This window comes from Leucoraja erinacea, chromosome 5, assembly GCF_028641065.1.
Source record: "Leucoraja erinacea ecotype New England chromosome 5, Leri_hhj_1, whole genome shotgun sequence".
In the NCBI taxonomy this organism is placed as follows: domain Eukaryota; kingdom Metazoa; phylum Chordata; class Chondrichthyes; order Rajiformes; family Rajidae; genus Leucoraja; species Leucoraja erinaceus.
The window spans coordinates 20691613-20716313 of NC_073381.1; the positions used below are offsets into that span (position 1 = coordinate 20691613).

At 46.5% G+C, this 24701-nt stretch overlaps 1 protein-coding gene across 1 annotated transcript in view; it reads right to left on the reverse strand.

Annotated features, from left to right (window-relative positions):
- The window catches only part of ddx43 (DEAD (Asp-Glu-Ala-Asp) box polypeptide 43), a 74189-nt gene that overhangs the window by 8515 nt on the left and 40973 nt on the right, over positions 1–24701 (reverse strand). The window contains exons 9-12 of the mRNA XM_055635218.1: positions 21012–21153; positions 5905–6005; positions 5286–5373; positions 4007–4134 (exon numbers count right to left, since the gene is read on the reverse strand). Coding sequence (XP_055491193.1) covers positions 4007–4134; positions 5286–5373; positions 5905–6005; positions 21012–21153 — 459 coding nt within the window. The remainder of the gene's footprint in view (positions 1–4006; positions 4135–5285; positions 5374–5904; positions 6006–21011; positions 21154–24701) is intronic.

A 24701-nucleotide genomic window follows, 5' to 3' on the forward strand; every position in this document is an offset into this window, starting at 1 on the left:
GGTAACATTAAGAACAATCCCAAAAGATTTTATAAATACATAAAGCGGAAAAGGGTAACTAGAGAGAGAGAGAGTGGGACCTCTCAGGAATCTAAGCAGTCACCTCTGTATGGAGCCACAGGAGATGGGCAAGTCCTCAATGAGTATTTCTCCTCTGTATTTACCAAAGAGAAAGACAGTAGGATGGAGGAACTTGGGGCAGTCAATGGAAGTGTCTTGAGAGCAGTTAGTGTTACCGTTGAAGAAGTACTGAAGGTACTGTCACGTATGAAGGTAGACAAATCTCCAGGGCCTGATCAGATATATCTGAGGACATTGCTCCAAACTAGAGAGGAAATTGCAGGAGCCCTGGTTGAAATTTACAAGTCGTCCTTAAATACAGGAGAGGTGCCGGAAGACTGGTGGCAAATGTTGTGCCTCTTTTCAAGGGCTGCAGGGAAAATGCTGGGAACTATAGGCCAGTGAGCTTAACATCTGTTGTTGGAAAGATACTGGAGAGTATTCTGAGGGATAGGATATACAGGCATATGGATGGGCAAGGGCTGATTAGGGATAGTCAGCATGGTTTTGTTTGTGGGAGGTTGTGTCTCACAAATCTGATTGATTTTTTTGAAGACGTGAGCAAAAAGGTTGATGAGGGCAGAGCTGTAGATGTTGTGTACATGGATTTTAGTAAGGCGTTCGACAATGTTCCGCATGGTAGGCTGCTCTGGAAGGATAGATTGCATGGGATCCAAGGAGAGATAGCTGAATGGATAGCAAATTGGCTTCATGGAAGGAAACATGATTTTTACTAGAATGTTGCCTGGGTTTCAACAACTAAGTTACAGAGATAGGTTGAATAAGTTAGGTCTTTATTCTCTGGAGCGCAGAAGGTTAAGGGGGGACCTGATAGAGGTCTTTAAAATGATGAGAGGGATAGACAGAGTTGATGTGGACAAGCTTTTCCCTTTGAGAATAGGGAAGATTCAAACAAGAGGACATGACTTCAGAATTAAGGGACAGAAGTTTAGGGGTAATATGAGGGGGAACTTCTTTACTCAGAGAGTGGTAGCGGTGTGGAATGAGCTTCCAGTGGAAGTGGTGGAGGCAGGTTCATTGGTATCATTTAAAAATAAATTGGATAGGCATATGGATGAGAAGGGAATGGAGGGTTATGGTATGAGTGCAGGCAGGTGGGACTAAGGGGAAAAAAAATTGTTCGGCACGGACTTGTAGGGCCGAGATGGCCTGTTTCCATGCTGTAATTGTTATATGGTTATCAATTGTTATATGGTTATTATTGTTATATGGCATCCCGGGGCGAGTACTCAAGTCCTGTGCTACGCAGCTAGCTCCAGTGCTCACTACATTATTCAACCTCTCCCTGGACAAGTCCGTGGTCCCTGCCTGCTTCAAAAAATCCATCATCGTACCAGTACCAAAAAATGCCTCCCCAGCCTGCCTGAATGACTACCGTCCGGTGGCCCTTACCTCGGTAGTCATGAAATGCTTTGAGAGGCTGGTGAAGAATCACATCTGCGCCTTCCTCCCTCGGAACATGGACCCGTTGCAGTTTGCATACCGTCCGAACAGGTCCACGGACGATGCGGTCTCCCAGGTCTTGCACACCGCTCTCTCCCATCTGGACAGCCAGAAGGGGGGCTACGTGAGGATGCTGTTCATAGACTACAGTTCAGCCTTCAACACGATAGTCCCCACCAGAAGCTACTGGAATTGGGGCTCAACACCTCCCTGTGTGCCTGGGTCCTGGACTTTCTCACCGCCAGGCCCCAGGTAGTCAAGATGGGAGGGAATACATCGAAGTCCCTCACCCTGAGCACAGGATCGCCCCAGGGTTGCGTCCTCAGCCCCCTATTGTACTCCCTGTACACACATGACTGTGTGGCTAGGTTCAGCTCCAATTCAATAATTAAGTTTGCTGATGACACTGTGGTGGTGGGCCTGATCTCAGACAATGATGAGAGGGCCTACCGGGAGGAGGTGGCTGATCTAGCACTCTGGTGCCAGGAGAACAGCCTCCTCTTGAACATCAAAAAAACGAAGGAGCTGATCATGGACTTTAGGAGGGCACATCATCCGAGGACGTACACTCCATTGAGTATAAATGGGGATCCTGTGGATAGGGTGAACTGTTTTAAATATCTGGGAGTCCACATCTCTGAGGATATGACATGGTCATCACACGCCTCAGCACTGGTGAGTAAGGCAAGGCAGCGCCTTTACCACCTCAGGCAATTGAGGAAATTCAGAGTGTCTCCGAGGATCCTCCAGTGCTTCTACGCAGCGGCGGTGGAAAGCATCTTGTCCGGGAACATTACCATCTGGTTCGGGAATTGCTCTGCCAAGGACAAGAAGGCTCTGCAGAGAGTAGTGCGTTCGGCCGAACGCACTATGGGAACTTCACTCACCCCCCTGCAGGAACTATACAACAGGAGGTGCAACTCCAGAGCAAACAAAATCATGAGAGACCTCTTCCACCCCTGCAACAGACTGTTCCAGCCGCTACGGTCAGGCAAACGCCTCCGTTGCCATGCAGTGAGAACGGAGAGGTTGAGAAGGAGTTTCTTCCCAGAGGCAATTCGGACTGTAAACGCCTTTCTCACCAGGGACTAACTGTACAGAACGTTTTTCCTTCTATTATTTATTATGTAAAATAATATGTGTGTTATGATTGTGTTTATAATTTGTTTGGTTGTTTTGTTGTTCCGCGAGCATTGCCACTTTCATTTCACTGCACATCTCGTATGTGTATGTGACAAATAAACTTGACTTGACTTGACTTGACTTGATGGTTAACAGAGAGTGATAGTGGAAGGTTGCTTCTCCGACTGGAGGCCTGTGACTTGTGGTGTGCCTCAGGGTTCGGTGCTGGGCCCGTTACTGTTTGTCATCTACATCAATGATTTGGATGAGAACATACTGGCCAAGATTAGCAAGTTTGCTGATGATACAAAGGTGAGCGGTTTTGCAGATAGTGAAGATGGTTGTGAAAGATTGCAGCAGGATCTGGATCAATTGGCCAGGTGCGCGGAGGAATGGTTGATGGAATTTAATAGAGAGTAGTATGAGGTGTTGCATTTTGGGATGCCGATCAAGGGCAGGATCTACACAGTAAATGGTAGGTCTCTGGGTAGTGTTGTAGAGCAGAGGGATCAACGAGTACAGGTGCATCTGTGCATGGTTCCTTGAACGTCAAGTCGCAGGTGGATAAGGTGGTCAAAAAGGCTTTTGGCATTTTGGCCTTCGTCAGTCAGAGTATTGATTACAGAAGTTGGGAGGTTACGTTGCAGTTGTATAAGACGTTGGTGAGACTGCATTTAGAATATTGTGTTCAGTTCTGGGCACCATGTTATAGGAAAGATATTGTCAGGGTTGAAAGGGTTCAGAACAGATTTACTAGGATGTTGCCAGGTCTTGAAGGTGTGAGCTATAGGGAGAGGTTGAGTAGGCTGGGTCTCTATTCCATTGGAGCTCAGAAGGATGAGGGGGTGGATCTAATAGAGGTGTACAAATTCATGAGAGAAATAGATCGGGTAGATGCACAGAGTCTCTTGCCCAGAGTAGGGGAATCGAGGACCAGAGGTTCAAGTTGAACAGGAAAAAATTTAATAGGAATCCGAGGGGTAACTTTTTCACACAAAGAATGGTGGGGGTATGGAACAAGCTGCCACAGGTAGTTGATCCTGGGAGTTGATCCATTGTTTAAGAGACTGTTAGACAGGTACATGGAGAGGACAGGTTTTGAGGGACATGGACCAAGCGCAGGCAAGTGCAACTAGTGTAGCTGGGACATTGTTGGCCAGTGTGGGCAAGTTGGGCCTGGTTCCACACTGTATCACTCTATGACTCTAATGACTTTGGTATATTGAAGAGTATGAAAACTAGGTTGGAAAATACATGAGATACGGGATCAGTGTAAAATCAGCCTTTGTAAAATTCTGGGCATTAAAAATTAAGAATAGGCAAAGAAAAACTATTCTCACACACCTGCCACTATACTTACATGATCTTTCTTCCAACAAAAATGATGACTTTGTCCTCAGCCTTCATGGATTGAATGAAGTGAAGTGTATAGCTTCGTTTCTCTTCTTCAGGGATAACCAATACATTTTGCTCAACAGTCTCTACTGCCTGCAAGAGACAGGATTAAGTGTCATGCTACAAGTACTCTCCTGCTTTGTGTGTTACACAGACACATTCATACAGTTGCTTTAGTATTTGTCTACACTGGAACTCCCCAGCATTAAATAGCACAGTGCTGGTTCCTCACAGAACTCTTGGGCATACAATCTAAATACCGACCAAGAGCTTCCCTCTATACTTGCACAGGAGATACATCCACTCTGCAGGAACATAACAATGAATCTCCCAATGAAAATAGGAACACGCTGGTCAGATATCTGACTTTATTTTTTATAGCAATTTCTTCTGTCTTCACACTCATTGCCTCTGTATTATATCAACTCCTTTTAGGCTTAGTTTAGTTTAGAGACACAGCGCAGAAACAGGCCATTCGGCCCACTGGGTCCGCGTCGACCAGCGATCCCCTCATATTAACACTATCCTACACCCACTAGGGACAATTTTTAGATTTACCAAGCCAATTAATCTACATACCTGCACGTCTTTGGGCTGTGGGAGGAAACTGAAGATATAACCATATAACAATTACAGCACGGAAACAGGCCATCTCGACCCTTCTAGTCCGTGCCGAACACTTATTCTCCCCAGTCCCATATACCTGCGCTCAGACCATAACCCTCCATTCCTTTCCCGTCCATATAACTATCCAATTTATTTTTAAATGATAAAAACAAACCTGCCTCCACCACCTTCACTGGAAGCTCATTCCACACAGCCACCACTCTCTGAGTAAAGAAGTTCCCCCTCATGTTACCCCTAAACTTCTAAAGATCTCGGAGAAAACACCCGCAGGTCATAGGGGGAACGTACAAACTCTGTACAGCCAGCATCCGTAGTCAGGATCGACCACAGGTCTCCAGCGCTGTAAGGCAGCAACTATACCGCTGCGCCACCATGCTGCCCTAGGCATTCCAGCTCATTAAAACCCCTGCAATGTAATCAGAGATGGTGTACAGTTTTGTACACACTCTGCATCCTGGTGATGGTACAACAAAGACCTGCTTACAAACTTCAAAACTTGCAAAGTCTACATTTGTAAGCAATTCGCTCATGCATAATGCAGCTGCCACAATGGAAATTGTTTTACTTTTTCCCCCACCAAGAACTGAAGAAATTAAAAATAGTTTCCATGTACTCACTGCTAAATCTAGGGTTCCGACATAGACCATCATCGGATTCTTCAGATATGATCTTGATAACCGACGAACTCCATCAGGCCATGTTGCGCTGGAGAGAGGGGGAAAAAAGGTGAACAATACTATATGGTGTTCCTACCTCAGCATGTCATTTAATGCACTTAAACTGTTCCGGTAAAGGGCAAAGAGTACAGGCTGGTCTCAAACTCTATGGAGCCATTTCACCAGTTCCCTGAAAGACATAGGCAGCAGCATTGTGTGATATGGGTAACTGCCAGCAGCTGCCACCTCTGCTAGACCTTTGGATTGTTTTGATCATGGACAGTTCCATAAATAGCTGATACCCACAGCAATGGTAAAGAGCTAAAATGCAGCACCATTATTTTTGCAATCCCGCTATTAAATCTGCAAATGGAGCGAGCCTGATCGGTTCTACCATCGACATGGGCATAAGGAGGGCTCTCCCTCTTATCACCAAACTCTCCATACAATCCCATGCATCTGTCTACATTCAACAATGGAGCACAGGATAGTGTGCTTTAAACCTTTTCATCAATTATGTAGGCTTGATTTTTGTTCTTGCCAGAAAGTTACTGGGAGTGTATCAGGTACCATTTTCTACCTAGTCATAATCGTCTGTCTATCAGGTCGTATGTCCAAAATGATCTTCATAATCTGAGGTTCAAATCCCATATCCAGCATTCGATCAGCTTCATCCAATACCTTTAAAGGAAGAAGAGATCAACTTAACAGAAAAAATAAATTAAGGATTTCGCGGCACAGGCCATTATGGCTCTTTCCTATATGATGGTTGTGTGACCTTGGTCTACTTGGGCCAAATTCCAATTGTAACATGAAAGCACATTCACGGCATTTGGACCCGGGCACATATCTGTTTAATGAAATAAAATGCCAAAATGTCCAACTTTACAATGGTTACTGAATAGTATCTGCATAAACGATTCTTACAATCCCCACTGTGAGACTCCACTCCCCCACATTATGATCTGGGATGAAATTATTTTCATTAAAATTATCAATTGATTACACAATTCACAGTCATGCGCTACTTAGGGAAAGAAGTGATTTGTACCTGTGGCCACCATCAGTTTATTGTCATGTGTACAGTGGTAGTGAAATGCTTTTGTTGCGTGCTAACTAGTCGGCAGAAAGTTAATTAAACAATCAAGGTGAGGTGCTGGAGGGAGTTTTGTATTTACCTAGCCTCAATCTCTTGGACAAAGTTTACTTACTTTTAAGTCTTCTCTTGTAATCTCTTTTTTAAATAATGAAAATGGCCAAAACTCTTCTGAGAAATGTTAATAAAATGCCACCTACAACATACTGCCTCACTGAGATGTTACTAGTTATTTCTATATTTATAAATTGGCTGCCGCCTCTGATTTTGCGAGGTGACTCTCATGCCTAGAAACATATAGGCTGAAAATTTACGAATGATGAATCAGACAGGGAGAAGCTTAAAGGGCAATGGGGATCATTCATTCAATGTGGAGCATTAGGGTTGAGAACTTCCAAGCTTCTATCAAGGTTTGCTTGGAAGCTGGAAATGAGGGAAGCCACCTTCTGAAATTCAATATCTACTGGTGGTCAGTGCCTGGTGAGATGTTTTTGCTTGGTCACAAGGAACAAGTACCAAATTATGGTAGCATTAAATCCACTAGTAGCTGGTGGCTGCCACATCATACTCGACGATGATCCTCACTCAGCTATTTTACTGCAACATCAGAGCAGAGCAAAGGGAGTTTAAAGTCCTAACAGGCTTTGATTTCACATAAATTAACTAGAAAGATGGATAGATGCTTTCTGCATGACTTAAAAGCAAGAAAACATTATTGTAAATCCCAAAGCCAACCATATGCTCAATAAGATTCAACAACATGCACTTATACAATGAACTAAAAAAAAACTGCAAAAGGTGGAAATCTAGAATGATGGAAACACTCAAATTGGGCTGCAGCTGTGCATTCCTTTATACTTTGTGGCGAGACACTGCTCCAAATCCATCTTTAAATTTACAAACGATACAACCATCATTGAACGCAAAACAGGCAACGACGAGTCAGACTACAGGAAGATCCATAATCAGGTTGAGTGGTGCCAGAACAACAAATCTCCCCAAATCATTGCAGGGATCGACAGGAAGCACTGGTTCAAGAAGGCAGCTAACATCATCAAAGACCCACACTACCCTGCCCATGCTCTCTTCTCTATGCAACCACCAGGAATGTAGTACAAGAACCTGAAAACCACTACCTCCATAGTAGTTCGGTACTGAGAAGGGTTGTCGTTAAGGTTGTGCAGAGTGGTTCAAAAATCTGATGGTTGTGGGGAAAAAGCTGTTCTTGGAACGTCAAGGCAATGGTTCTCAGGTTCACCACCTTTTTCCCTGATGCATAATGAGGCTGACTAATGGGGACAACAAACAGATATGTGCCCTGGTCCAAATGGCTTGCATGTTAGGATGAATCAAGAAAAGTTTCAACTTTGTAAAAAACTGATTAAGCCACAGCAGGAGTACATTGTGCAGTACTGACAAACTGAATATAGAAAGGATGCGGATGTGCAGAAGAAAACTGAGAAGACATTCACCAGGATGTTGTCAGGATTGGAGGACTTTAGATCTGGGGAGAGATTGATTAGGGTTGGTTTGTTTTCCCTGGAGACAAGAAGGCCTAGGTTTGTTTCCCCTAAAAACAAGAAGGCCTAGGTTTTAGATGAGAAGATGGGATTTTAAAGGGGATTAGAGGAGAACATTTCTTTGTTCTCCCACAGAAGCGGCTGATATCTGGAACAGGCAACACAATGAGCTGGTGGAATCAGATACAATCACTGTCAAAGAGATATTTAGATAGACACTTAAGTGCAAGGCATCAAAGGATATGGACCTAACATGAGCAATTGGGTTAGTGTAGTTGGGCAAATAAAGGTTAGCATGGAAGTGGTGGATTGAAGGGCCATTTCTGTAGGATTCTATGACTATGGAGATAATTATACCATATTTTCTTACAATGCAAAAGATGGTCATTTGGCGCATTTCTGAGCAATCCCATTCCGCCATTATTACCTTACAAATTCTCTCACACATGCCCATTAGCAGTCGCCAGATTCCCACACAAAAGACTTACTAGGGCTAATCTACAGCAGCCAATTAATTTAATAACTACCATATCCTTGGAATGTGGTAGGAAATTGGAGGCCCCAGGAAAAACCCACATGGTTTACCCCAGGTGAACATGCAACCTTGACATAGATAACACTAGAGGCCAGAAGCTGTGAGAAAGCTGCACTCCCTAAAGCACCACTGTGCCACCATCTAAAATTCTTTAGATTCCGGAGAAGTGGACAATAGGAACATTGCACTGTGATACTTCTATTTAGAAAGGGAGGGGAGCAAAAAGCAGATCATAAACCTAACATCTATTGTTAGAAAAATATCTTAGAATCAATCATGTTAGCCAATTAGAGTGTTTGTTAGTAGTTGCCCCGCCTGGTACATGTTTTATTATATTAGGAACTCGCCTAGATCAGACGGTAGATGCAGCAGCTTGGACATGTAATGTACTGCATGTTCAATAACCATATAACAATTACAGCACGGAAACAGGCCATCTCGACCCTTCTAGTGCCGAACACGTATTCTCCCCTAGTCCCATACACCTGCGTTCAGACCATAACCCTCCATTCCTTTCCCGTCCATATAACTATCCAATTTATTTTTAAATGATAAAAATGAACCTGCCTCCACCACCTTCACTGGAAGCTCATTCCACACAGCCACCACTCTCTGAGTAAAGATGTTCCCCCTCATGTTACCCCTAAACTTCTGTCCCTTAATTCTCAAGTCATGTCCCCTTGTTTGAATCTTCCCTACTCTCAGTGGGAAAAGCTTATCCACGTCAACTCTGTCTGTCCCTCTCATCATTTTAAAGACCTCTATCAAGTCCCCCCCTTAACCTTCTGCGCTCCAAAGAATAAAGCCCTAACTTGTTCAAAAACCTTTCTCTGTAACTTAGTTGCTGAAACCCAGGCAACATTCTAGTAAATCTCCTCTGTACTCTCTCTATTTTGTTGACATCCTTCCTGTAATTAGGCGACCAAAATTGTACACCATACTCCAAAATTGGCCTCACCAATGCATTGTACAATTTTAACATTACATCCCAACTTCTAAACTCAATGCTCTGATTTACAAAGGCCAGCACACCAAAAGCTTTCTTTACCACCCTATCTACATGAGATTCCACTTTCAGGGAACTGTGCACAGTTATTCCCAGATCCCTCTGTTCACCTGCATTCTTCAATTCCCTACCATTTACCATGTACGTCCTATTTTTATTTGTCCTGCCAAGATGTAGCACCTCACACTTATCAGCATTAAACTCCATCTGCCATCTTTCAGCCCACTCTTCCAACTGGCATAAATCTCACTGTAGAATTTGAAAATCTACTTCATTATCCACAACCCCACCTATCTTAGTATCATCTGCATACTTACTAATCCAATTTACCACACCATCATCCAGATCATTGATGTACATGACAAACAACAGTGGACCCAACACAGATCCCTGTGGCACCCCACTAGTCACTGGCCTCCAACCTGACAAACAACCATCCACCATTACTCTCTGGCATCTCCCATTCAGCCACTGTTGAATCCATCTAGCTACTCCACCATTAATACCCAACCATTGAACATTCTTAACCAACCTTCCGTGAGGAACCTTGTCAAAGGCCTTACTGAAGTCCATATATACAATATCCACTGCTTTACCCTCATCAATTTCCCGAGTAACCTCTTCAACAAAATTCAAGAAGATTAGTCAAACATGACCTTCCAGGCACAAATCCATGTTGACTGTTCCTAATCAGACCCTGTTTATCCAGATGCTTATATATATTATCTCTAAGTATCCTTTCCATTAATTTGCCCACCACTGACGTCAAACTAACAGGTCTATAATTGCTAGGTTTACTCTTAGACCCCTTTTTAAACAATGGAACAACATGCGCAGTACGCCAATCCTCCGGCACTATTCCCATTTCTAATGACATTTGAAATATTTCTGTCATAGCCCCTGCTATTTCTACACTAACTTCCCTCAATGCCCTAGGGAATATCCTGTCTGGACCTGGAGACTTATCCACTTTTATATTTCTCAAAAGTGTCAGTACTTCCTCTTCTTTGATCCTCGTAGTTTCCATAGCTACTCTACTTGTTTCCCTTACCTCACATAATTCAATATCCTTCTCCTTGGTGAATACCGAAGAAAATAAATTGTTCAATATCTCCCTCATCTCTTTTGGCTCTGCAGATAGCTGTCCACTCTGACTCTCTAATGGAGAGAGTCTCCCTCGTTATCCTTTTGCTATTAATATAGCTGTAGAACCCTTTGGATTTACTTTCACCTTACCTGCCAAAGCAACCTCATATCTTCTTTTAGCTTTTCTAATTTCTTTCTTAAGATTCTTTTTACATTTTTTATACTCCTCAAGCACCTCATTTACTTTATGCTGCCTATAATTATTGTAGATCTCTCTCTTTTTCCGAACCAAGTGTCCAATTTCCCTTGAAAACCATGGCTCTTTCCAATTTTTACTATTTCCTTTCAACCGAACAGAGACATAAAGATTCTGTACTCTTAAAATTTCACCTTTAAATGTCCTCCATTTCTCTTCCACATCTTTCCCATAAAACAAACTGTCCCAATTTACTCCTTTTAAATCCTTTCGCATCTCCTCAAAGTTAGCCTTTCTCCAATCAAAAATCTCAACCCTAGGTCCAGTTCTGACCCTTTCCATAATTATATTGAAACTAATGATATTGTGATCACTGGTCCTGAACTGTTCCCCAACGCAAACCTCTGCCACCTGACCCGTCTCATTTCCTAACAGGAGGTCCAGCACCGCCCCTTCTCTAGTAGGTACTTCTATGTATTGCTGCAAAAAACTATCCTGCACACATTTTACAAACTCCAACCCATCCAGCCTATTTACAGAATGTGTTTCCCAGTCTATGTGTGGAAAATTGAAATCTCCCACAATCACTACCTTGTGCTTACTACTAATATCTGCAATCTCCTTACATATTTGCTCTTCCGATTCTCGCTCCCCATTTGGCAGTCTATAATACACCTCTATAAGTGTTGCTACCCCTTTCCCATTTCTCAGTTCCACCCAAATAGCCTCCCTGGACGAGCCCTCTAATCTATCCTGCCAAAGCACTGCTGTAATATCTTCCCTGATAAGCAATGCAACACCTCCACCTCTTGCCCTCCAATTCTATCACACCTGAAGCAACGAAATCCTGGAATAAAGACGTGTTGTACCTTTAATAGTGTACGGGTCCGGTAATAACATGGTGTCAGAAGTGGGATCATACGAATGAATGGATAGCTTGATCCAAAGTCAATTCTGGGTTGACTCCCCTGTACGCCTTCAGACTGACAATGGCAGGCAATTCACCAGCCAAGTATTCAAGAATTTTGCCAAAAGATGGAACTTCCAACACGTCACCAGCAGCCCAGAATTCCCGCTGTCTAGCCGAGCGTGCTGTTCGGAGTGCTAAACAACTCACGAAACAGTCCTACCTAGCAAAATCTGACGTTTACCTGGACTTGCTCAATCTACGAAACATCGCACGGGACAGCGCTCTTGGCTCCCCCGCCCAGCGACTAATGTCTCGCCAGACACATCCACGCTTGCCTGTCTCCCAGCAACAGCTGCAGCCGTGCGTCCGCTCCCCGCCCGTGGTGCAGAAGCAACAGCAATTTAAACGCGACACACAAAAGCGTTTTTACGACAAGTCCAGCAAGCCGCTTAACCCACTGTCATGTGGACAAGTGGTTCTCCTACAAATCGACAAAGAACATACCCGACTGGGACACGTTTCTGGCCCTTCCACAGAACCACGTTGCTACCTGGTCGATGTGGATGGTGTCATCTACAGACGCAACCATCAACATATCCTTCCAGTGAAGGAACCGCGGTTGCGCCTACAGGTCCAGATGCCCCGACTCTCGTGTTTGCACCAACGCCTGCTCCAGCTACCCTACCAGCTATTCCACCACCTGTTGTACCTGCTGCCGTGTGTTCCCTGCGTCGGTCTACCCCTGGCTTGCCTGTGGCGATTTCTCCCACCAGGTCCTCCGGGTCGCCGGTAGTGTCCCCACTCGCGGTTCCCATTTTTCTCCTGCAAAGGAGGGTGAGGCGGTTCTCCTACCGCACGAGGGCCAGATGGGTTTGCAGGCCACCCATCAGATACGGTGATTTTGTATAATCCTGCCACATTCCCTCAGTATATTGTTTAAGACACCGTAGTTGCTTTTACAAGAAGAGATGTAGATTTGCTATTGCATGTTAGCCAATTGGAGTGTTTGTTAGTCGTAGCCCCGTCTAGGACATGTTTTATAATATTAGGAACTCGCCTACATCAGATGGTAGATGCAGCAGCTTGAACATGTAATGTACTGCATATCCAATACTGTGGAGTTCAATAAAGATGTGTTGTACCTTTAATAGTGTATGAGTCCGGTAATTACACCCCAGGTGAACATGCAACCTTGACATAGATAACACTAGAGGCCAGAATTGGACTGGATGCTGAAGGTGTGAGAAAGCTGCACTCCCTAAAGCACCACTGTGCCACCCAGTGGATGCATTGATGCAAACATCTAAAACTTTTTTAGATTCTGGAGAAGTGGACGATGGGAAAATTGCACTGTGATACTTTTATTTAGAAAGGGAGGGGAGCAAAAGGCAGTTCATAAACCTAACGTCTATTGTTAGAAACATATCTTAGAATCAATCATTTAAAAAGTAATAATAGCACATTATGAAAAGTCATTGTCTAATCAAGCATAGCTTCATGAAGGAGAAATAGTGCCTGAAAAATGAAATCTTTTTTTTTGAGGAAATCTTGACAAGAAAGGAACCTGGTCGATATATTTGAACTGACAGAAGGCAATTGACATGGTGCTTCAAAAACATTAACTCCCAAGGCAGGAGCAATGATTTAACAGGTAACACACTGGTGCAAATAGGGTTACACAGAAAAGCTGGAGAAACTCAGCGGGTGCAGCAGCATCTATGGAGCGAAGGAAATAGGCAACGTTTCGGGCCGAAACCCTTCTTCAGACTGATCAGGGGGTGGGGGTGGGTGGGGACAAGAAAGGGAAAAGGAGGAGTAGCCGGAAGGCTGGAGGGTGGGAGGAGACAGCAAGGGAGCTGAGGAAGGGGAGGAGACAGCAAGGACTAACAGAATTGGGAGAAGTCGATGTTCATGCCCCCGGGGTGCAGACTCCCCAAACGGAATATGAGGTGCTGTTCCTCCAATTTCCGGTGCTGCTCGCTGTGGCCATGGAGGAGACCCAGGACAGAGAGGTCAGAGGCGGAGTGGGAGGGGGAGTTGAAGTGCTGAGCCACCGGGAGGTCAGCTAGGTTATTGCGGACCGAGCGGAGGTGTTCGGCGAAACGATCGCCCAACCTCCGCTTGGTCTCACCGATATAGATCTGCTGACATCTAGAGCAGCGGACGCAATAGATGAGGTTGGAAGAGATGCAGGTAAACCTCTGTCGCACCTGGAACGATTGCTTGGGTCCCTGAAAGGAGTTGAGGGGGGAGGTAAAGGGACAAGTGTTGCATCTGCTGCGGCCGCAAGGGAAAGTGCCCGGGGAGGGGGGGGACCGAGAGGGAAGGGAAGAATTGACAAGGGAGTTATGGAGGGAGCGGTCTTTGCGGAAGGCAGATATGGGGGGAGATGGGAAGATGTGGCCAGTAGTGGGGTCACGTTGGAGGTGGCGAAACTGACGGAGGATTATTTTTTGTATGTGATGGCTGGTGGGGTGAAAGGTGGGGACTAGGGGGACTCGGCCCTTGTTGCGAGTGCGGGGATGGGGAGAGAGAGCAGTGTTGCGGGGTATGGAAGAGGGTGCAAATAGGGAATTGGCGGATAGGAAATTGCTCCTCAGGAATCTTTTACATCTTTCCCCTCTCATCCTAAAATTATGCCCTCTGGTTTTAGACATTCATACACTATCAAAAAAAAAAAAAAAAACGTGCTTCGTGATTTAATATACTTTTATAAGGTCAGCTCTCAGCCTCCTACACTCCAGGGGAAATGTCCAGCCAATCCTGCCTGTCTTTATAACTCAAGTCCTCGAGCCCTAGCAAGAACCTGGTGAATCTTCTCTGCAACATTTCTTGCTTAATGACTATAGCAGGGCAACCAGAACTGCACACAAAACTTCAAATATGGTCTCACACAACATCTTTTCAGCTCTAACACCAGTTCCAGACTGCTGTACTCAATACCCTTACTGATGAAGGCAAGTGTGCCGAACACCTTCTTCATCACTTGTCTATCTGTGCAGCATGGAAGAATGAAAGGTAGCCTTATTGAAGTAAGAAAGATTATTTGGGGGCTAGACAGGGTAAATGCTGTTTGCTCTTAAGAGAGAGTCCAGTATCAGAGTGCATGCAAGGCTCAAAATTGATAGAATTCTAACATTAAGGGAATCCCCTTATGGTTGAAGGCAGGAAAGTTAGCTTGGGGAACGTCAGGTCAGCTGGATCCCACCAAATGGCAGATCAAGCTTGAAGGGCTGAATGGCCAACTAAACCAACAATATTTATAGTATTCAAGAAGGAACTGCAGATGCTGGAAGATGGAAGGTACACAAAAATGCTGGAGAAACTCAGCGGGTGCAGCAGCATCTATGGAGTGAATGAAATAGGTGACGTTTCGGGCCGCAACCCTTCTTCAGAATTTATAGTATGCTGGTTTGCACAAAATGATGTGTGTGTGTGTGTGTGTGTGTGTGTGTGTGTGTGTGTGTGTGTGTGTGTGTGTGTGTGTGTGTGTGTGTGTGTGTGTCTCAGTGTTTGTGTGAGGGGATCTCTGGTCCGGCCGAAGGGCCTGTTTCTGTAATGTATCTCTAAACTAAACACGGATAGGTCACATTTCGGGTTGGAACCTATCTTCACACCAAAGTATGTAAAGGTTATCGACAGTCAGGTGACAATAATGATTACAAACAATAAACATCTCCAATCTGATTTCTCTCCACATATTCAGAAACATACAGATACTTAATTTTAGGATTTGCATTGATGCTCTTTCGCTGCAACATTTTCTGCACTTTGGTTCAATTTTCCAGATACCTCCTGACAATTCATCCACAATAGGGTAAGTTAACTTCATTTGAATTACATTTCACTACAATTTACATTTACTTTCTTTCTTATATAATCTACATTTTGCTTGACTTATTTCCAAATGGGTTTTCTCCAGGTGCTCTGGCTTCCTCCCATATTCCAATGACATGCAGATTTGTAGGTTAATTGGGTCAGTAAATTGTTCCTAGTGTGCAGATGCGATAAGGGTGTAAGATGGAACTAGTGATTAAGTCGGCCTCGACACGGTGGCCGTAAGGCCTCTTTCCATGCTGTATCTCTAACCTAAACACACTGTCATCACTGTATCTGGGATGATATCAATTCAGATTTAGTTTTAAATCATAGGTTTAAATCATGGCTCCATCCATCCTCTCAGTCGCATATAAACAATCTCACCACCAGAAAGGGACAAATGAATCCTTCTCCAGTTTCCTGGTCAATACTTATCTATCAACCAACATTACTACAGTAGACCATCTGATTTCTGAACTCATTAAAAATTGTGGGGTCGCATCATGGGCAAGTTACACATTATGTTTGCAATTTCATTATTATGTTTGCCTGAAAATAAAACTAGTTTTTAAATGTAGTGAAGTAATTGTAATCTGTAATGCCTTTGGGCTGTTCATTCACTGAGAGTTACAAAGAACTACTAATATTCAAACTGAATTTCACTTGAACCATTTCCGAAAACTCCCTACCGTTTCTAGACCTCACTATCTCCATCGCAAGTAACAGACTTGTGACCGACATCTACTACAAACCTACTGACTCCCATGGCTATCTGGACAACACTTCTTCCCACCCTGTTCCTGTAGGATTAAAATGCAGGTGAGGTTTATATTCGTTGTCGGAGAGGAATTTGCTCCAAAGATCCTTGGATCCTTGACATCGCCGCCCCACGGGGGCCTACCCACCTCGCCGCTGCACCGGGTCCTACTCACCTCGCCGCCTCACTGGGCCCACCGAACATCGGCGCTGCACCGGACCTATCGAACATCGCCGCCGCACCGGACCCACTGAACCTTGCCGCCCTACCGACCATCCGCCTACCGGGACCTCCCACGCTTCGACCGCTGACCCGGACTCCACTCCCCGTGGTCTTCCACCATTGACTCCACCGACCCTCGCCACTCCACCGCTCTCCAGCACACTGCAGCCGCCGCCTTACCTGAATTCAGCACCGGGCCTGAAGTTTCCACACTGCAGACTCCAACTCCCCTGGGTTTGACTGCGCTGGGTCCTAGTGCCAGTCCCCCCAACCCTGGTAACATCAGTGGCTGTTCCACTGGGTGTTTTCCCACCACCCTCAAACCATGTCACCCCAGCTCTTCCCCACCCACTACAGTCCTCATACCCCCCTTACCCGACCACCCCCACCCCCCCCCCCCCCCCCCACCAGACATCGCCTTGGCTGCGTCCACTCACCTGCCTTCCTCCGGCCCCAACCCCCATCCTTGCCGTGTGTTCACCATCCGCCCTGACCTGCTCCTCTCAGATACCGAACGGTCTTTCCTCAGCAGAGGCCTCACCTTTGTCCCCCTCCGTCCCCACCTCAATGAGTTCTGCGCCCGCCGCCATTCGGAGCTCTTCTTCCGTCGCCACATCCTCACAGCGTTCTTCCATCGGAAGGAATCCTCGCCCCCCATTGATGATCCCTTTTCCCATATCCAACGGACCACCTCCTCCTGAGCCCCCCCGCAATCGCCGGGCGGCCCAATGCTCAGGCCCTCTCGCCGGGATGATGGAACTCCGACGTCGGAACGGAAGAACACCCTCAGCGGCTTGAACTTCCGAATCGGCCACTTCCTACTGGAGACCGCGGCTCCCGAAGTCCACAGGCTGAGCTGAGCGGAAATTAATTCTGGCGGCCCTCGGCAAAGGGATCCCAGGGCTTCGCGATGTTGAAATCAGCGCCGCCCAAGGCTGGGAGCTCCGCAAACCACAGCTCTGATGTTGAAGCAGCAAGCCCAACACTCCGGAGCTTCAAACGGCGATCCAGGTAAGGCATCGCCCGCTCCGCGGTGAATCCAATATGTATTTTAAAACCAACTATTTAATGCCAACATACAGTAGGATCTAAAAGTGTCACACTGTCACTGTCGGGTAGTCGGTCCTCTAGTCGTGGGGGTGGGGGATTGGGAGGGGGGGGCTCACAAGTGAAATAGCCTAGGTCCTTTCTTCATCTAAATCCGGCCCTGCACCCAAACCACCCCCTCCCCTGGTACTTTCCCTTGCAACAGCAGGAAATGCTACACTTGCCGCTTTACCTCCCCCCTTGACTCCATCCAAGGACTTAAGCTGTCTTTTCAGGTGCGGCAGAGGTTCACCTGCACCTCCTCCAACCTCATCTATTGCATCTGCTGCTCTAGGTGTCAGCTGCTCTACATCGGTGAGATCAAGCGTAGGCTTGGAGATTGCTTCGCCCAACACCTCCGCTCAGTTCGCAATAACCAACCTGATCTCCCGGTGGCTCAGCACTTCAACTCCCCCTCCCATTCCGAATCCGTCCTTTCTGTCCTGGGCCTCCTCCATGGCCCGAGTGAGTCCCACCGCAAATTGGAGGAACAGCATCTCATATTTCACTTGGGTAGTTTACACCCCAGCAGTATAAACATTGACTTTTCCAATTTCAGGTAGTCCTTGCTTTATTCCTTTCTCCTCCCCTTCCCAGCTCTCTCACAGCCTACTGTCTCCGCCTCTTCCTTTCTTCTTCCCGCCCCCCCCACTCCCACATTAGTCTGAAGAAGGGTCTTGACCCGAAATGTCACCTATTCTTTCGCTCAATAGATGCTGCCTCACCCGCTGAGTTTCTCCAGCATTTTAGTCTACCTTCGATTTTTCCAGCATCTGCAGTTCTTTCTTAAACTAATATTCAGATGGCTCTTAGAATAATAATTGTATTGTTTCTGTCTCATTTTATTCAGAGAATGTTCCCTCCACATTATACTTTTAACTCTCCAACAATGGATAAGTCCCAGAAGATCCACAATGTTGCACTCCCTCAGTCGGGACGTTCAACAGTACTGAGTTTCTCTGCACTGCATTCTTCACTCTCTCATACATCATCATAGATGTATGTTATAATCTATTTTTAGTTGTGTATTATGTGGGGGTGGGGGAAACTTTTTTTATCTCTTTCTTCAACAGAGATGCAACCTTTTTTTGTGTCTTATCTCTGTTCACGCTGCGGCCTAACATCGAGGAGCTGGCAGCCTCCAACTGGAATCGACCTCGAGGGATCCGGTCGCAGAGCCTGTGGACTTACCATCGCAGAGCTGGCTGACTTTCAGAAGCTGTGATGGCGCTGCAATTGCGGCTGCGACTCAAATTCGGAGGCTTCGGCCGCGGGCCCTGTGGACAGTGACATCGGGACCTCGCAGGTCCCTGGTTGGTGACTGATTTTCAGGAATTTCAGCAACAGCAGCATCGTCCGCCCCGAATCGTAAAGGACCTGTCACACTTACGTGTCCTTGGCACGCAAATTACATGACCTCGTGGTCGCGTTGAGCCGAGACGGTTGATCGAAGGTCGGGCGCGATTAAATGCGTATGCACAGCCGTCTAGAGCGCCTGACGTCATTTGAAGATGGACACAAAGCTGGAGTAACTCAGCGGGACCGGCAGCATCTCTGGAGAGAAGCAATGGGTGACATTTCGGGTCGAGACTCTTCTTCAGTCTGAAAAGGGTCTTGACCCGAAACGCCACCCATTGCTTCTCTCCAGAGATGATGCCCTTCCCGCTGAGTTACTCCAGCATTTTGTGTCTATCTTCAATTTTCTTGGCCCCGCTCTGGGAGTAGAAGTGGGGGCGGATCCGGAGCCGCAACGGCCATGAGCCCCATGTTTGCCTGCTTCTGCTGCTGTTTGAGGTGAGACGTTGCGTCGCGCCAGGGTCTTGGGCCTGTCCCACTTTGGCTGTCAGTTCCGCGACAGGCCATTGATTTAGTTCACTGCAAGAATTTCGGAGCCCTGCACGATGTCGGGACCGGTCCCGTACAACTCCGTACCCCTCCACGCTTCTAAGTGGGACCGGCCCCGCGCGGCCATACGGTGCCCGTATGCCTCAAGCGACCACGAGGTCGCATAATTTGCAAGCCAAGGACTCGTAAGTGGGACAGGCCCTTAAGGCTTGAATCGGCTCGTTCGCAGGACTTTTCGTCGTCCGACGCGGCTTAAAATTGGCCGCGGGATCTGCCATCGCCTGGTGGGAGCTTCAATATCGGCAGCCTCGATCGCTTCAACGCAGCAGTTTGACTGCCTGACCGCGGCAGAAGAAGCAAGGAAGAGATAAGACTTTTTTTTACCTTCCATCACATTGAGGAGGTGCCTGGAGGAGAATCACTGTGATAGATGTTTATGTTAAATTATGTAATTATGTGTTTTGTTGCTTTTTTATTGTTATGACTGCTTGGTAACGAAATTTCATTCAAACTTGTTTTTGAATGATAAAGAAATTTAAATTCAAAAAGGTTGGTTACCTGAAATTGTTGAATTCAGTAGAAGATACAAAAACCTGGAGTAACTCAGAGGGTCAAGCATCTCTGGATAAAAGGAATCAGCGAGGTTTCGGGTCAAGACCCTCTAGTTGAATTCAATGTTTAGTGCTCAAACGTTCCTTGTCATAAGATGAGGCTGCTGATCAAGTTTACATTGGGCTTCATTAGAATAATACCAGAAGCTATTGACTAATTGAAAGTGAGGGGCGGGATAACCGTTTTGGGTTCTGCATGACAATATGAAGCAGCACCAATATCAATGTATTGGATAAAAAGGAGAGAGACAGCATCAGGCAAGAATGAAACAAAGACCGTCCTTCATATGTCCCAAAGAGAAGGGTATGTTTGAACCCATGCATTTTGTCATAGAAACTTTGAAACGAAAAGGCAAGTTATGTAAATGAGATTAACCAAGCAGAGGAGGAGGATGGTGGAGGAGCACTTGTTGGACCTCTATTCAAGGAAGAATTGAAGAGCCCTTGGGCTGTGCTGGAATGGGATGAAGGTCATAGTCATAGAGCACAGAAACAGACCCTTCGGACCAACACACATGCTGATATGGTGAAGAGAGAATGGATGACCATGGTGCAAATGAGTAAGATGGGACCAGGAAACCAATCGAAAGGGTCCCGGGCATTAGAACATTTCTAGCAATTCACTGTTTCCAAAGCACATTTCCTCACTTAAGTTTTAAGGCCCCATGTCAAGAAACTGACTTGTTCTGTGCCAATAGGTTTTTCAAGCAATAGATTATGAACCACAAATTAAACCACCAATGAATCAGCTACTTCACAGAAGGAAGTCATCCAATGTTAAAGAAAAAAAACCAGTGTGATGCCGGTGAAAGAATTTCAAACCAGTCACCTTTGAATTAGTTTTGTGACCACTTGGCATAGTACCTGCACATCAAACGTATTGCTATGAAGCACCCAGATCTACACCACATTTACTCTGTTTTATCATTCACCAATTCTGAATAAAATGCAGTCATGGACACTGGATTAAGAACGCTTAAGTCACTCCGTTCACTGACCAAATATGTTGTACTCTTCAGATTGATGTAATTGTTCATCTGAAGATCATTCAATCGTCCAGGAGTTGCAATAACAATGTCCACTCCTTTAGTAACATAGTTAATCTGCTCTCTCCGGCTTCCTCCTCCATAAATACAAACACTGTAAAATAAAACATTCTGTAATTAAACATCAAGAAATTGGGAATGCAAGAATATTGACGTCACATATGGTGTGCAAGGGTTCAAAATAAAACTAAGAAATGCCATTCAAATAAATGGATTAAGAACCCAGCCGGGATGGTCTTGTTCAGAACACAGAAATTCTGCTAGAATTGTCCTGACCTCCTCGTACAACTTTTGCGAAACTCAAGAAGAAGTATTGGAGTGGAGGCTGCAGTACTTTGGTGGCACTGGATTCAGATTCAGTTTTAATTGTCATTGTCAGTGTCCAGTACAGAGACAACAAAATGCAGTTAGCATCTCCCTGGAAGAGCGACATAGAATATGATTTCAATAAATAAATCTATTTACATGTATACAGTCATAGTGTTTTTCCTGTGAGAGGAATGTCCGGGGGGGGGGTGATTGGCAGTCACCGAGGTACATTGTTGAGTAGTGTGACAGCCGCAGGGAAGAAGCTGTTCCTGGACCTGCTGGTCCGGCAACAGAGAGACCTGTAGCGCCTCCCGGATGGTAGGAGGGTAAACAGTCCATGGTTGGGGTGAGAGCAGTCCTTGGCGATGCTGAGTGCCCTTCGCAGACAACGCTTGCTTTGGACAGACTCAATGGAGGGGAGCGAGGAACCGGTGATGCGTTGGGCAATTTTCACCACCCTCCGCAGTGCTTTCCGGTTGGAGACAGAGCAGTTGCCATACCATACTGTGATACAGTTGGTAAGGATGCTCTCAATGGTGCAGCGGTAGAAGTTCACCAGAATCTGAGGAGACTTCAGACTTCAGAAGACAGAGTCTTCAGTCTCCTCAGGAAGAGATGCTGGTGAGCCTTCCTGACCAGAGTTGAGGTATTGTGGGTCCAAGAGAGGCCATCGGAGATGTTGACCCCCAGGAACCTGAAGCTGGAAACACGTTCCACCTCCGCCCCGTTGATGTGGATGGGGGTGTGCATGCCGCCCCTAGACTTCCTGAAGTCTACAATGAATTCCTTGGTCTTCTTGGAGTTAAGGGCCAGGTTGTTGTCAGCGCACCATGCTGCCAGGAGCTGGACCTCCTCCCTATAGGCCGACTCATCGTTGTTGCTGATGAGGCCAATCACCGTTGTATCAATAAAATACAATTTATTTGTTGTCATTTGAACCCAGAGGTTCAAACGAAATTTGGTTTCTGCAGTCATACACACAAGAAGAACCAAGACACAACACAATTTACACAAACATCCATCACAGTGAATCTCCTCCTCACTGTGATGGAAGGCAAAGTCTTATCTTTCCCCTGCACTCCTCATTCTCCTCCCGATGTCAGAGTCAAAGCCCCCGGCGGGCGATGGTAAATACGTCCCGCGGCAATTATAAAGCCGGGTGATGCAAGGCCCTGCTCCGGATCTTGGTGTTGGAGCCCCCGGCGTGCGCTAGCAAGTCCCGTGGCCATTTAAAGCCGCGCCGGGCGATGTAAGGCCCCGTTCCAGGTCATCCTCAACCCCGGAACTCGGGCGGGAGAAGTCGCCGTTACGGAAGCCCCGAAAAGCAGTCTCCCAGCAGGGACCCGCGGGCTCCCGGTGTTACTGTCCATCGGGCCGGCGGTTGGAGCCTCCAAATCTCCTGGGTCGGGCTGCAGCAGCGCGCCACCACCGCTCCTCCCGCTCCAAACTCGGCCAGCTCCGCGATGGTAAGTAGGTCCGCAGCTCCGCGACTGGAGCCCCAGGTTGTTCCGGTTGGAGGCCGCTCCACGGTGCTAGGTCCCAACGACAATGGTGACCCGACAGAGAAAAGGTCGGGTTCTCCGTGCAGGGGAAAGATTTAAAAGTTTCCCCCACCACCCCCCGCCCCCCACACACATGCCCAGTTAAAAGAAAATAAAAACTACATTCAAAAGAGACAAAAAAAAAGACAGACGGACTGCAGAGGCCGCTGCGACGTGAGTCGCGCCGCCCACCCGTACATCTGCATACTTGATGATGGTGTTATTACTATGTACAGGTGTGCAGTCGTAGGTGAAGAGGGAGTAGAGGAGGGGGCTCAGCACACAGCCCTGTGGAACGCCGGTGTTCAGGGTGAGGGTTGAAGATGTGTGCTTGTCTAACCTAACAGACTGGGGTCTGTTGGTTAGAAAGTTCAGTATCCAGTTGCAGAGGGAGGGGTCGATGCCCAGGTCACCGAGTTTGGTGATCAGTTTAGAGGGTATAATGGTGTTGAATGCTGAGCTGTAATCGATGAACAGCATTCTTACGTAAGTGTCTCTGTTGTCGAGGTGGGAGAGGGCGGAGTGAAGTGCCATTGAGATGGCATCCTCCGTACTCCTGTTCTTGCGGTAGGCAAACTGATAGGGATCCAATGTGGGGGGTAGGCAGCCTTTGAGGTGTGCCAGGACCAGCCTCTTGAAGCACTTGGTGATGATGGGAGTAAGTGCAACTGGGCGGAAGTCGTTGAGGCTTGCCGCAGTGGAGTGTTTTGGCACCGGCACGATGGAGGTGGTTTTAAGGCACGTGGGGACAACTGCTTAGGCAAGTGACAGGTTGAAGATGTCAGTCCAGATGTCTGTCAGTTGCGCAGCACAGGCCCTGAGGACGCACCCGGGGATGCCGTCAGGGCCAGCAGCCTTACGTGCATTAGTCCTACTCAGTGCCACGTACACGTCGTAGGGGGTGAGTGTGAGGGGTTGGTGATCAGCAGGGAGCACAGCCTTGATGGCTGTCTCTAGATTGTCCCTGTCGAAGCGGCCATAGAAGTGGTTAAGCTCCTCAAGGAAGGAGGCGTTGCTGGATGTGGGGGTGGTGTTGGTGGGTCTATAGTCCGTGATGGCCTGGATGCCTTGCCACATGCGTCGGGGGTCGGAGTTGTTGTTGAAGTGCTCCTCAATCCTGAGCTTATGGCAGTGCTTGGCCTTCTTGATGCCCCTCTTCAGGTTAGCCCTGGATGAACTGTAGGCTCGAGCATCGCCTGACCTGAAAGCGGTGTCCCGTGCTTTCAGCAGTAGCCTGACCGCACTAGTGTTCAACAGGAAGCACGGTGGAGTGCATACTCCAATCAGTATCAATCATGCAGAAGTGGAAATGGTTTCTAGCTTCAAGTTCCTTGGCATAAATATTATCAACAATCAGTTATGGACCAACCACATTAAAGCTATATTAAAAGAAAACACCAACACCTCTCCTTTCTCAGGAGACTGAAGAAATTCAGCATGTCTCCAAAGACTCATACAAACCTCTATGATGCATTGTAGAAAGCATACTGTTGCGACGGAGCGAGGTGTCCATCAGGGAATGTTGCCGACTGGCCGCTGCAGTCTGCAGGAGTACGTTCTGATGGACACACTGAGGTTCGGTGCAGCCGAGACATGGGGGGCAGGGTGTGGTGGAGAAGCCCATCAAAATAAGCCACATGAGTAGCAAGGGTGTGGTGTAAAATTGTGATTTGGGGAAACTGTATTAAATGTATGTATAGCCTCCGAGAATGTCGGATGGAGTTTTGTATTGATCATGTATTGTATATATTTATTTCTCGAATAAAGTATATTTTGAGATTTTAAAAAAAAT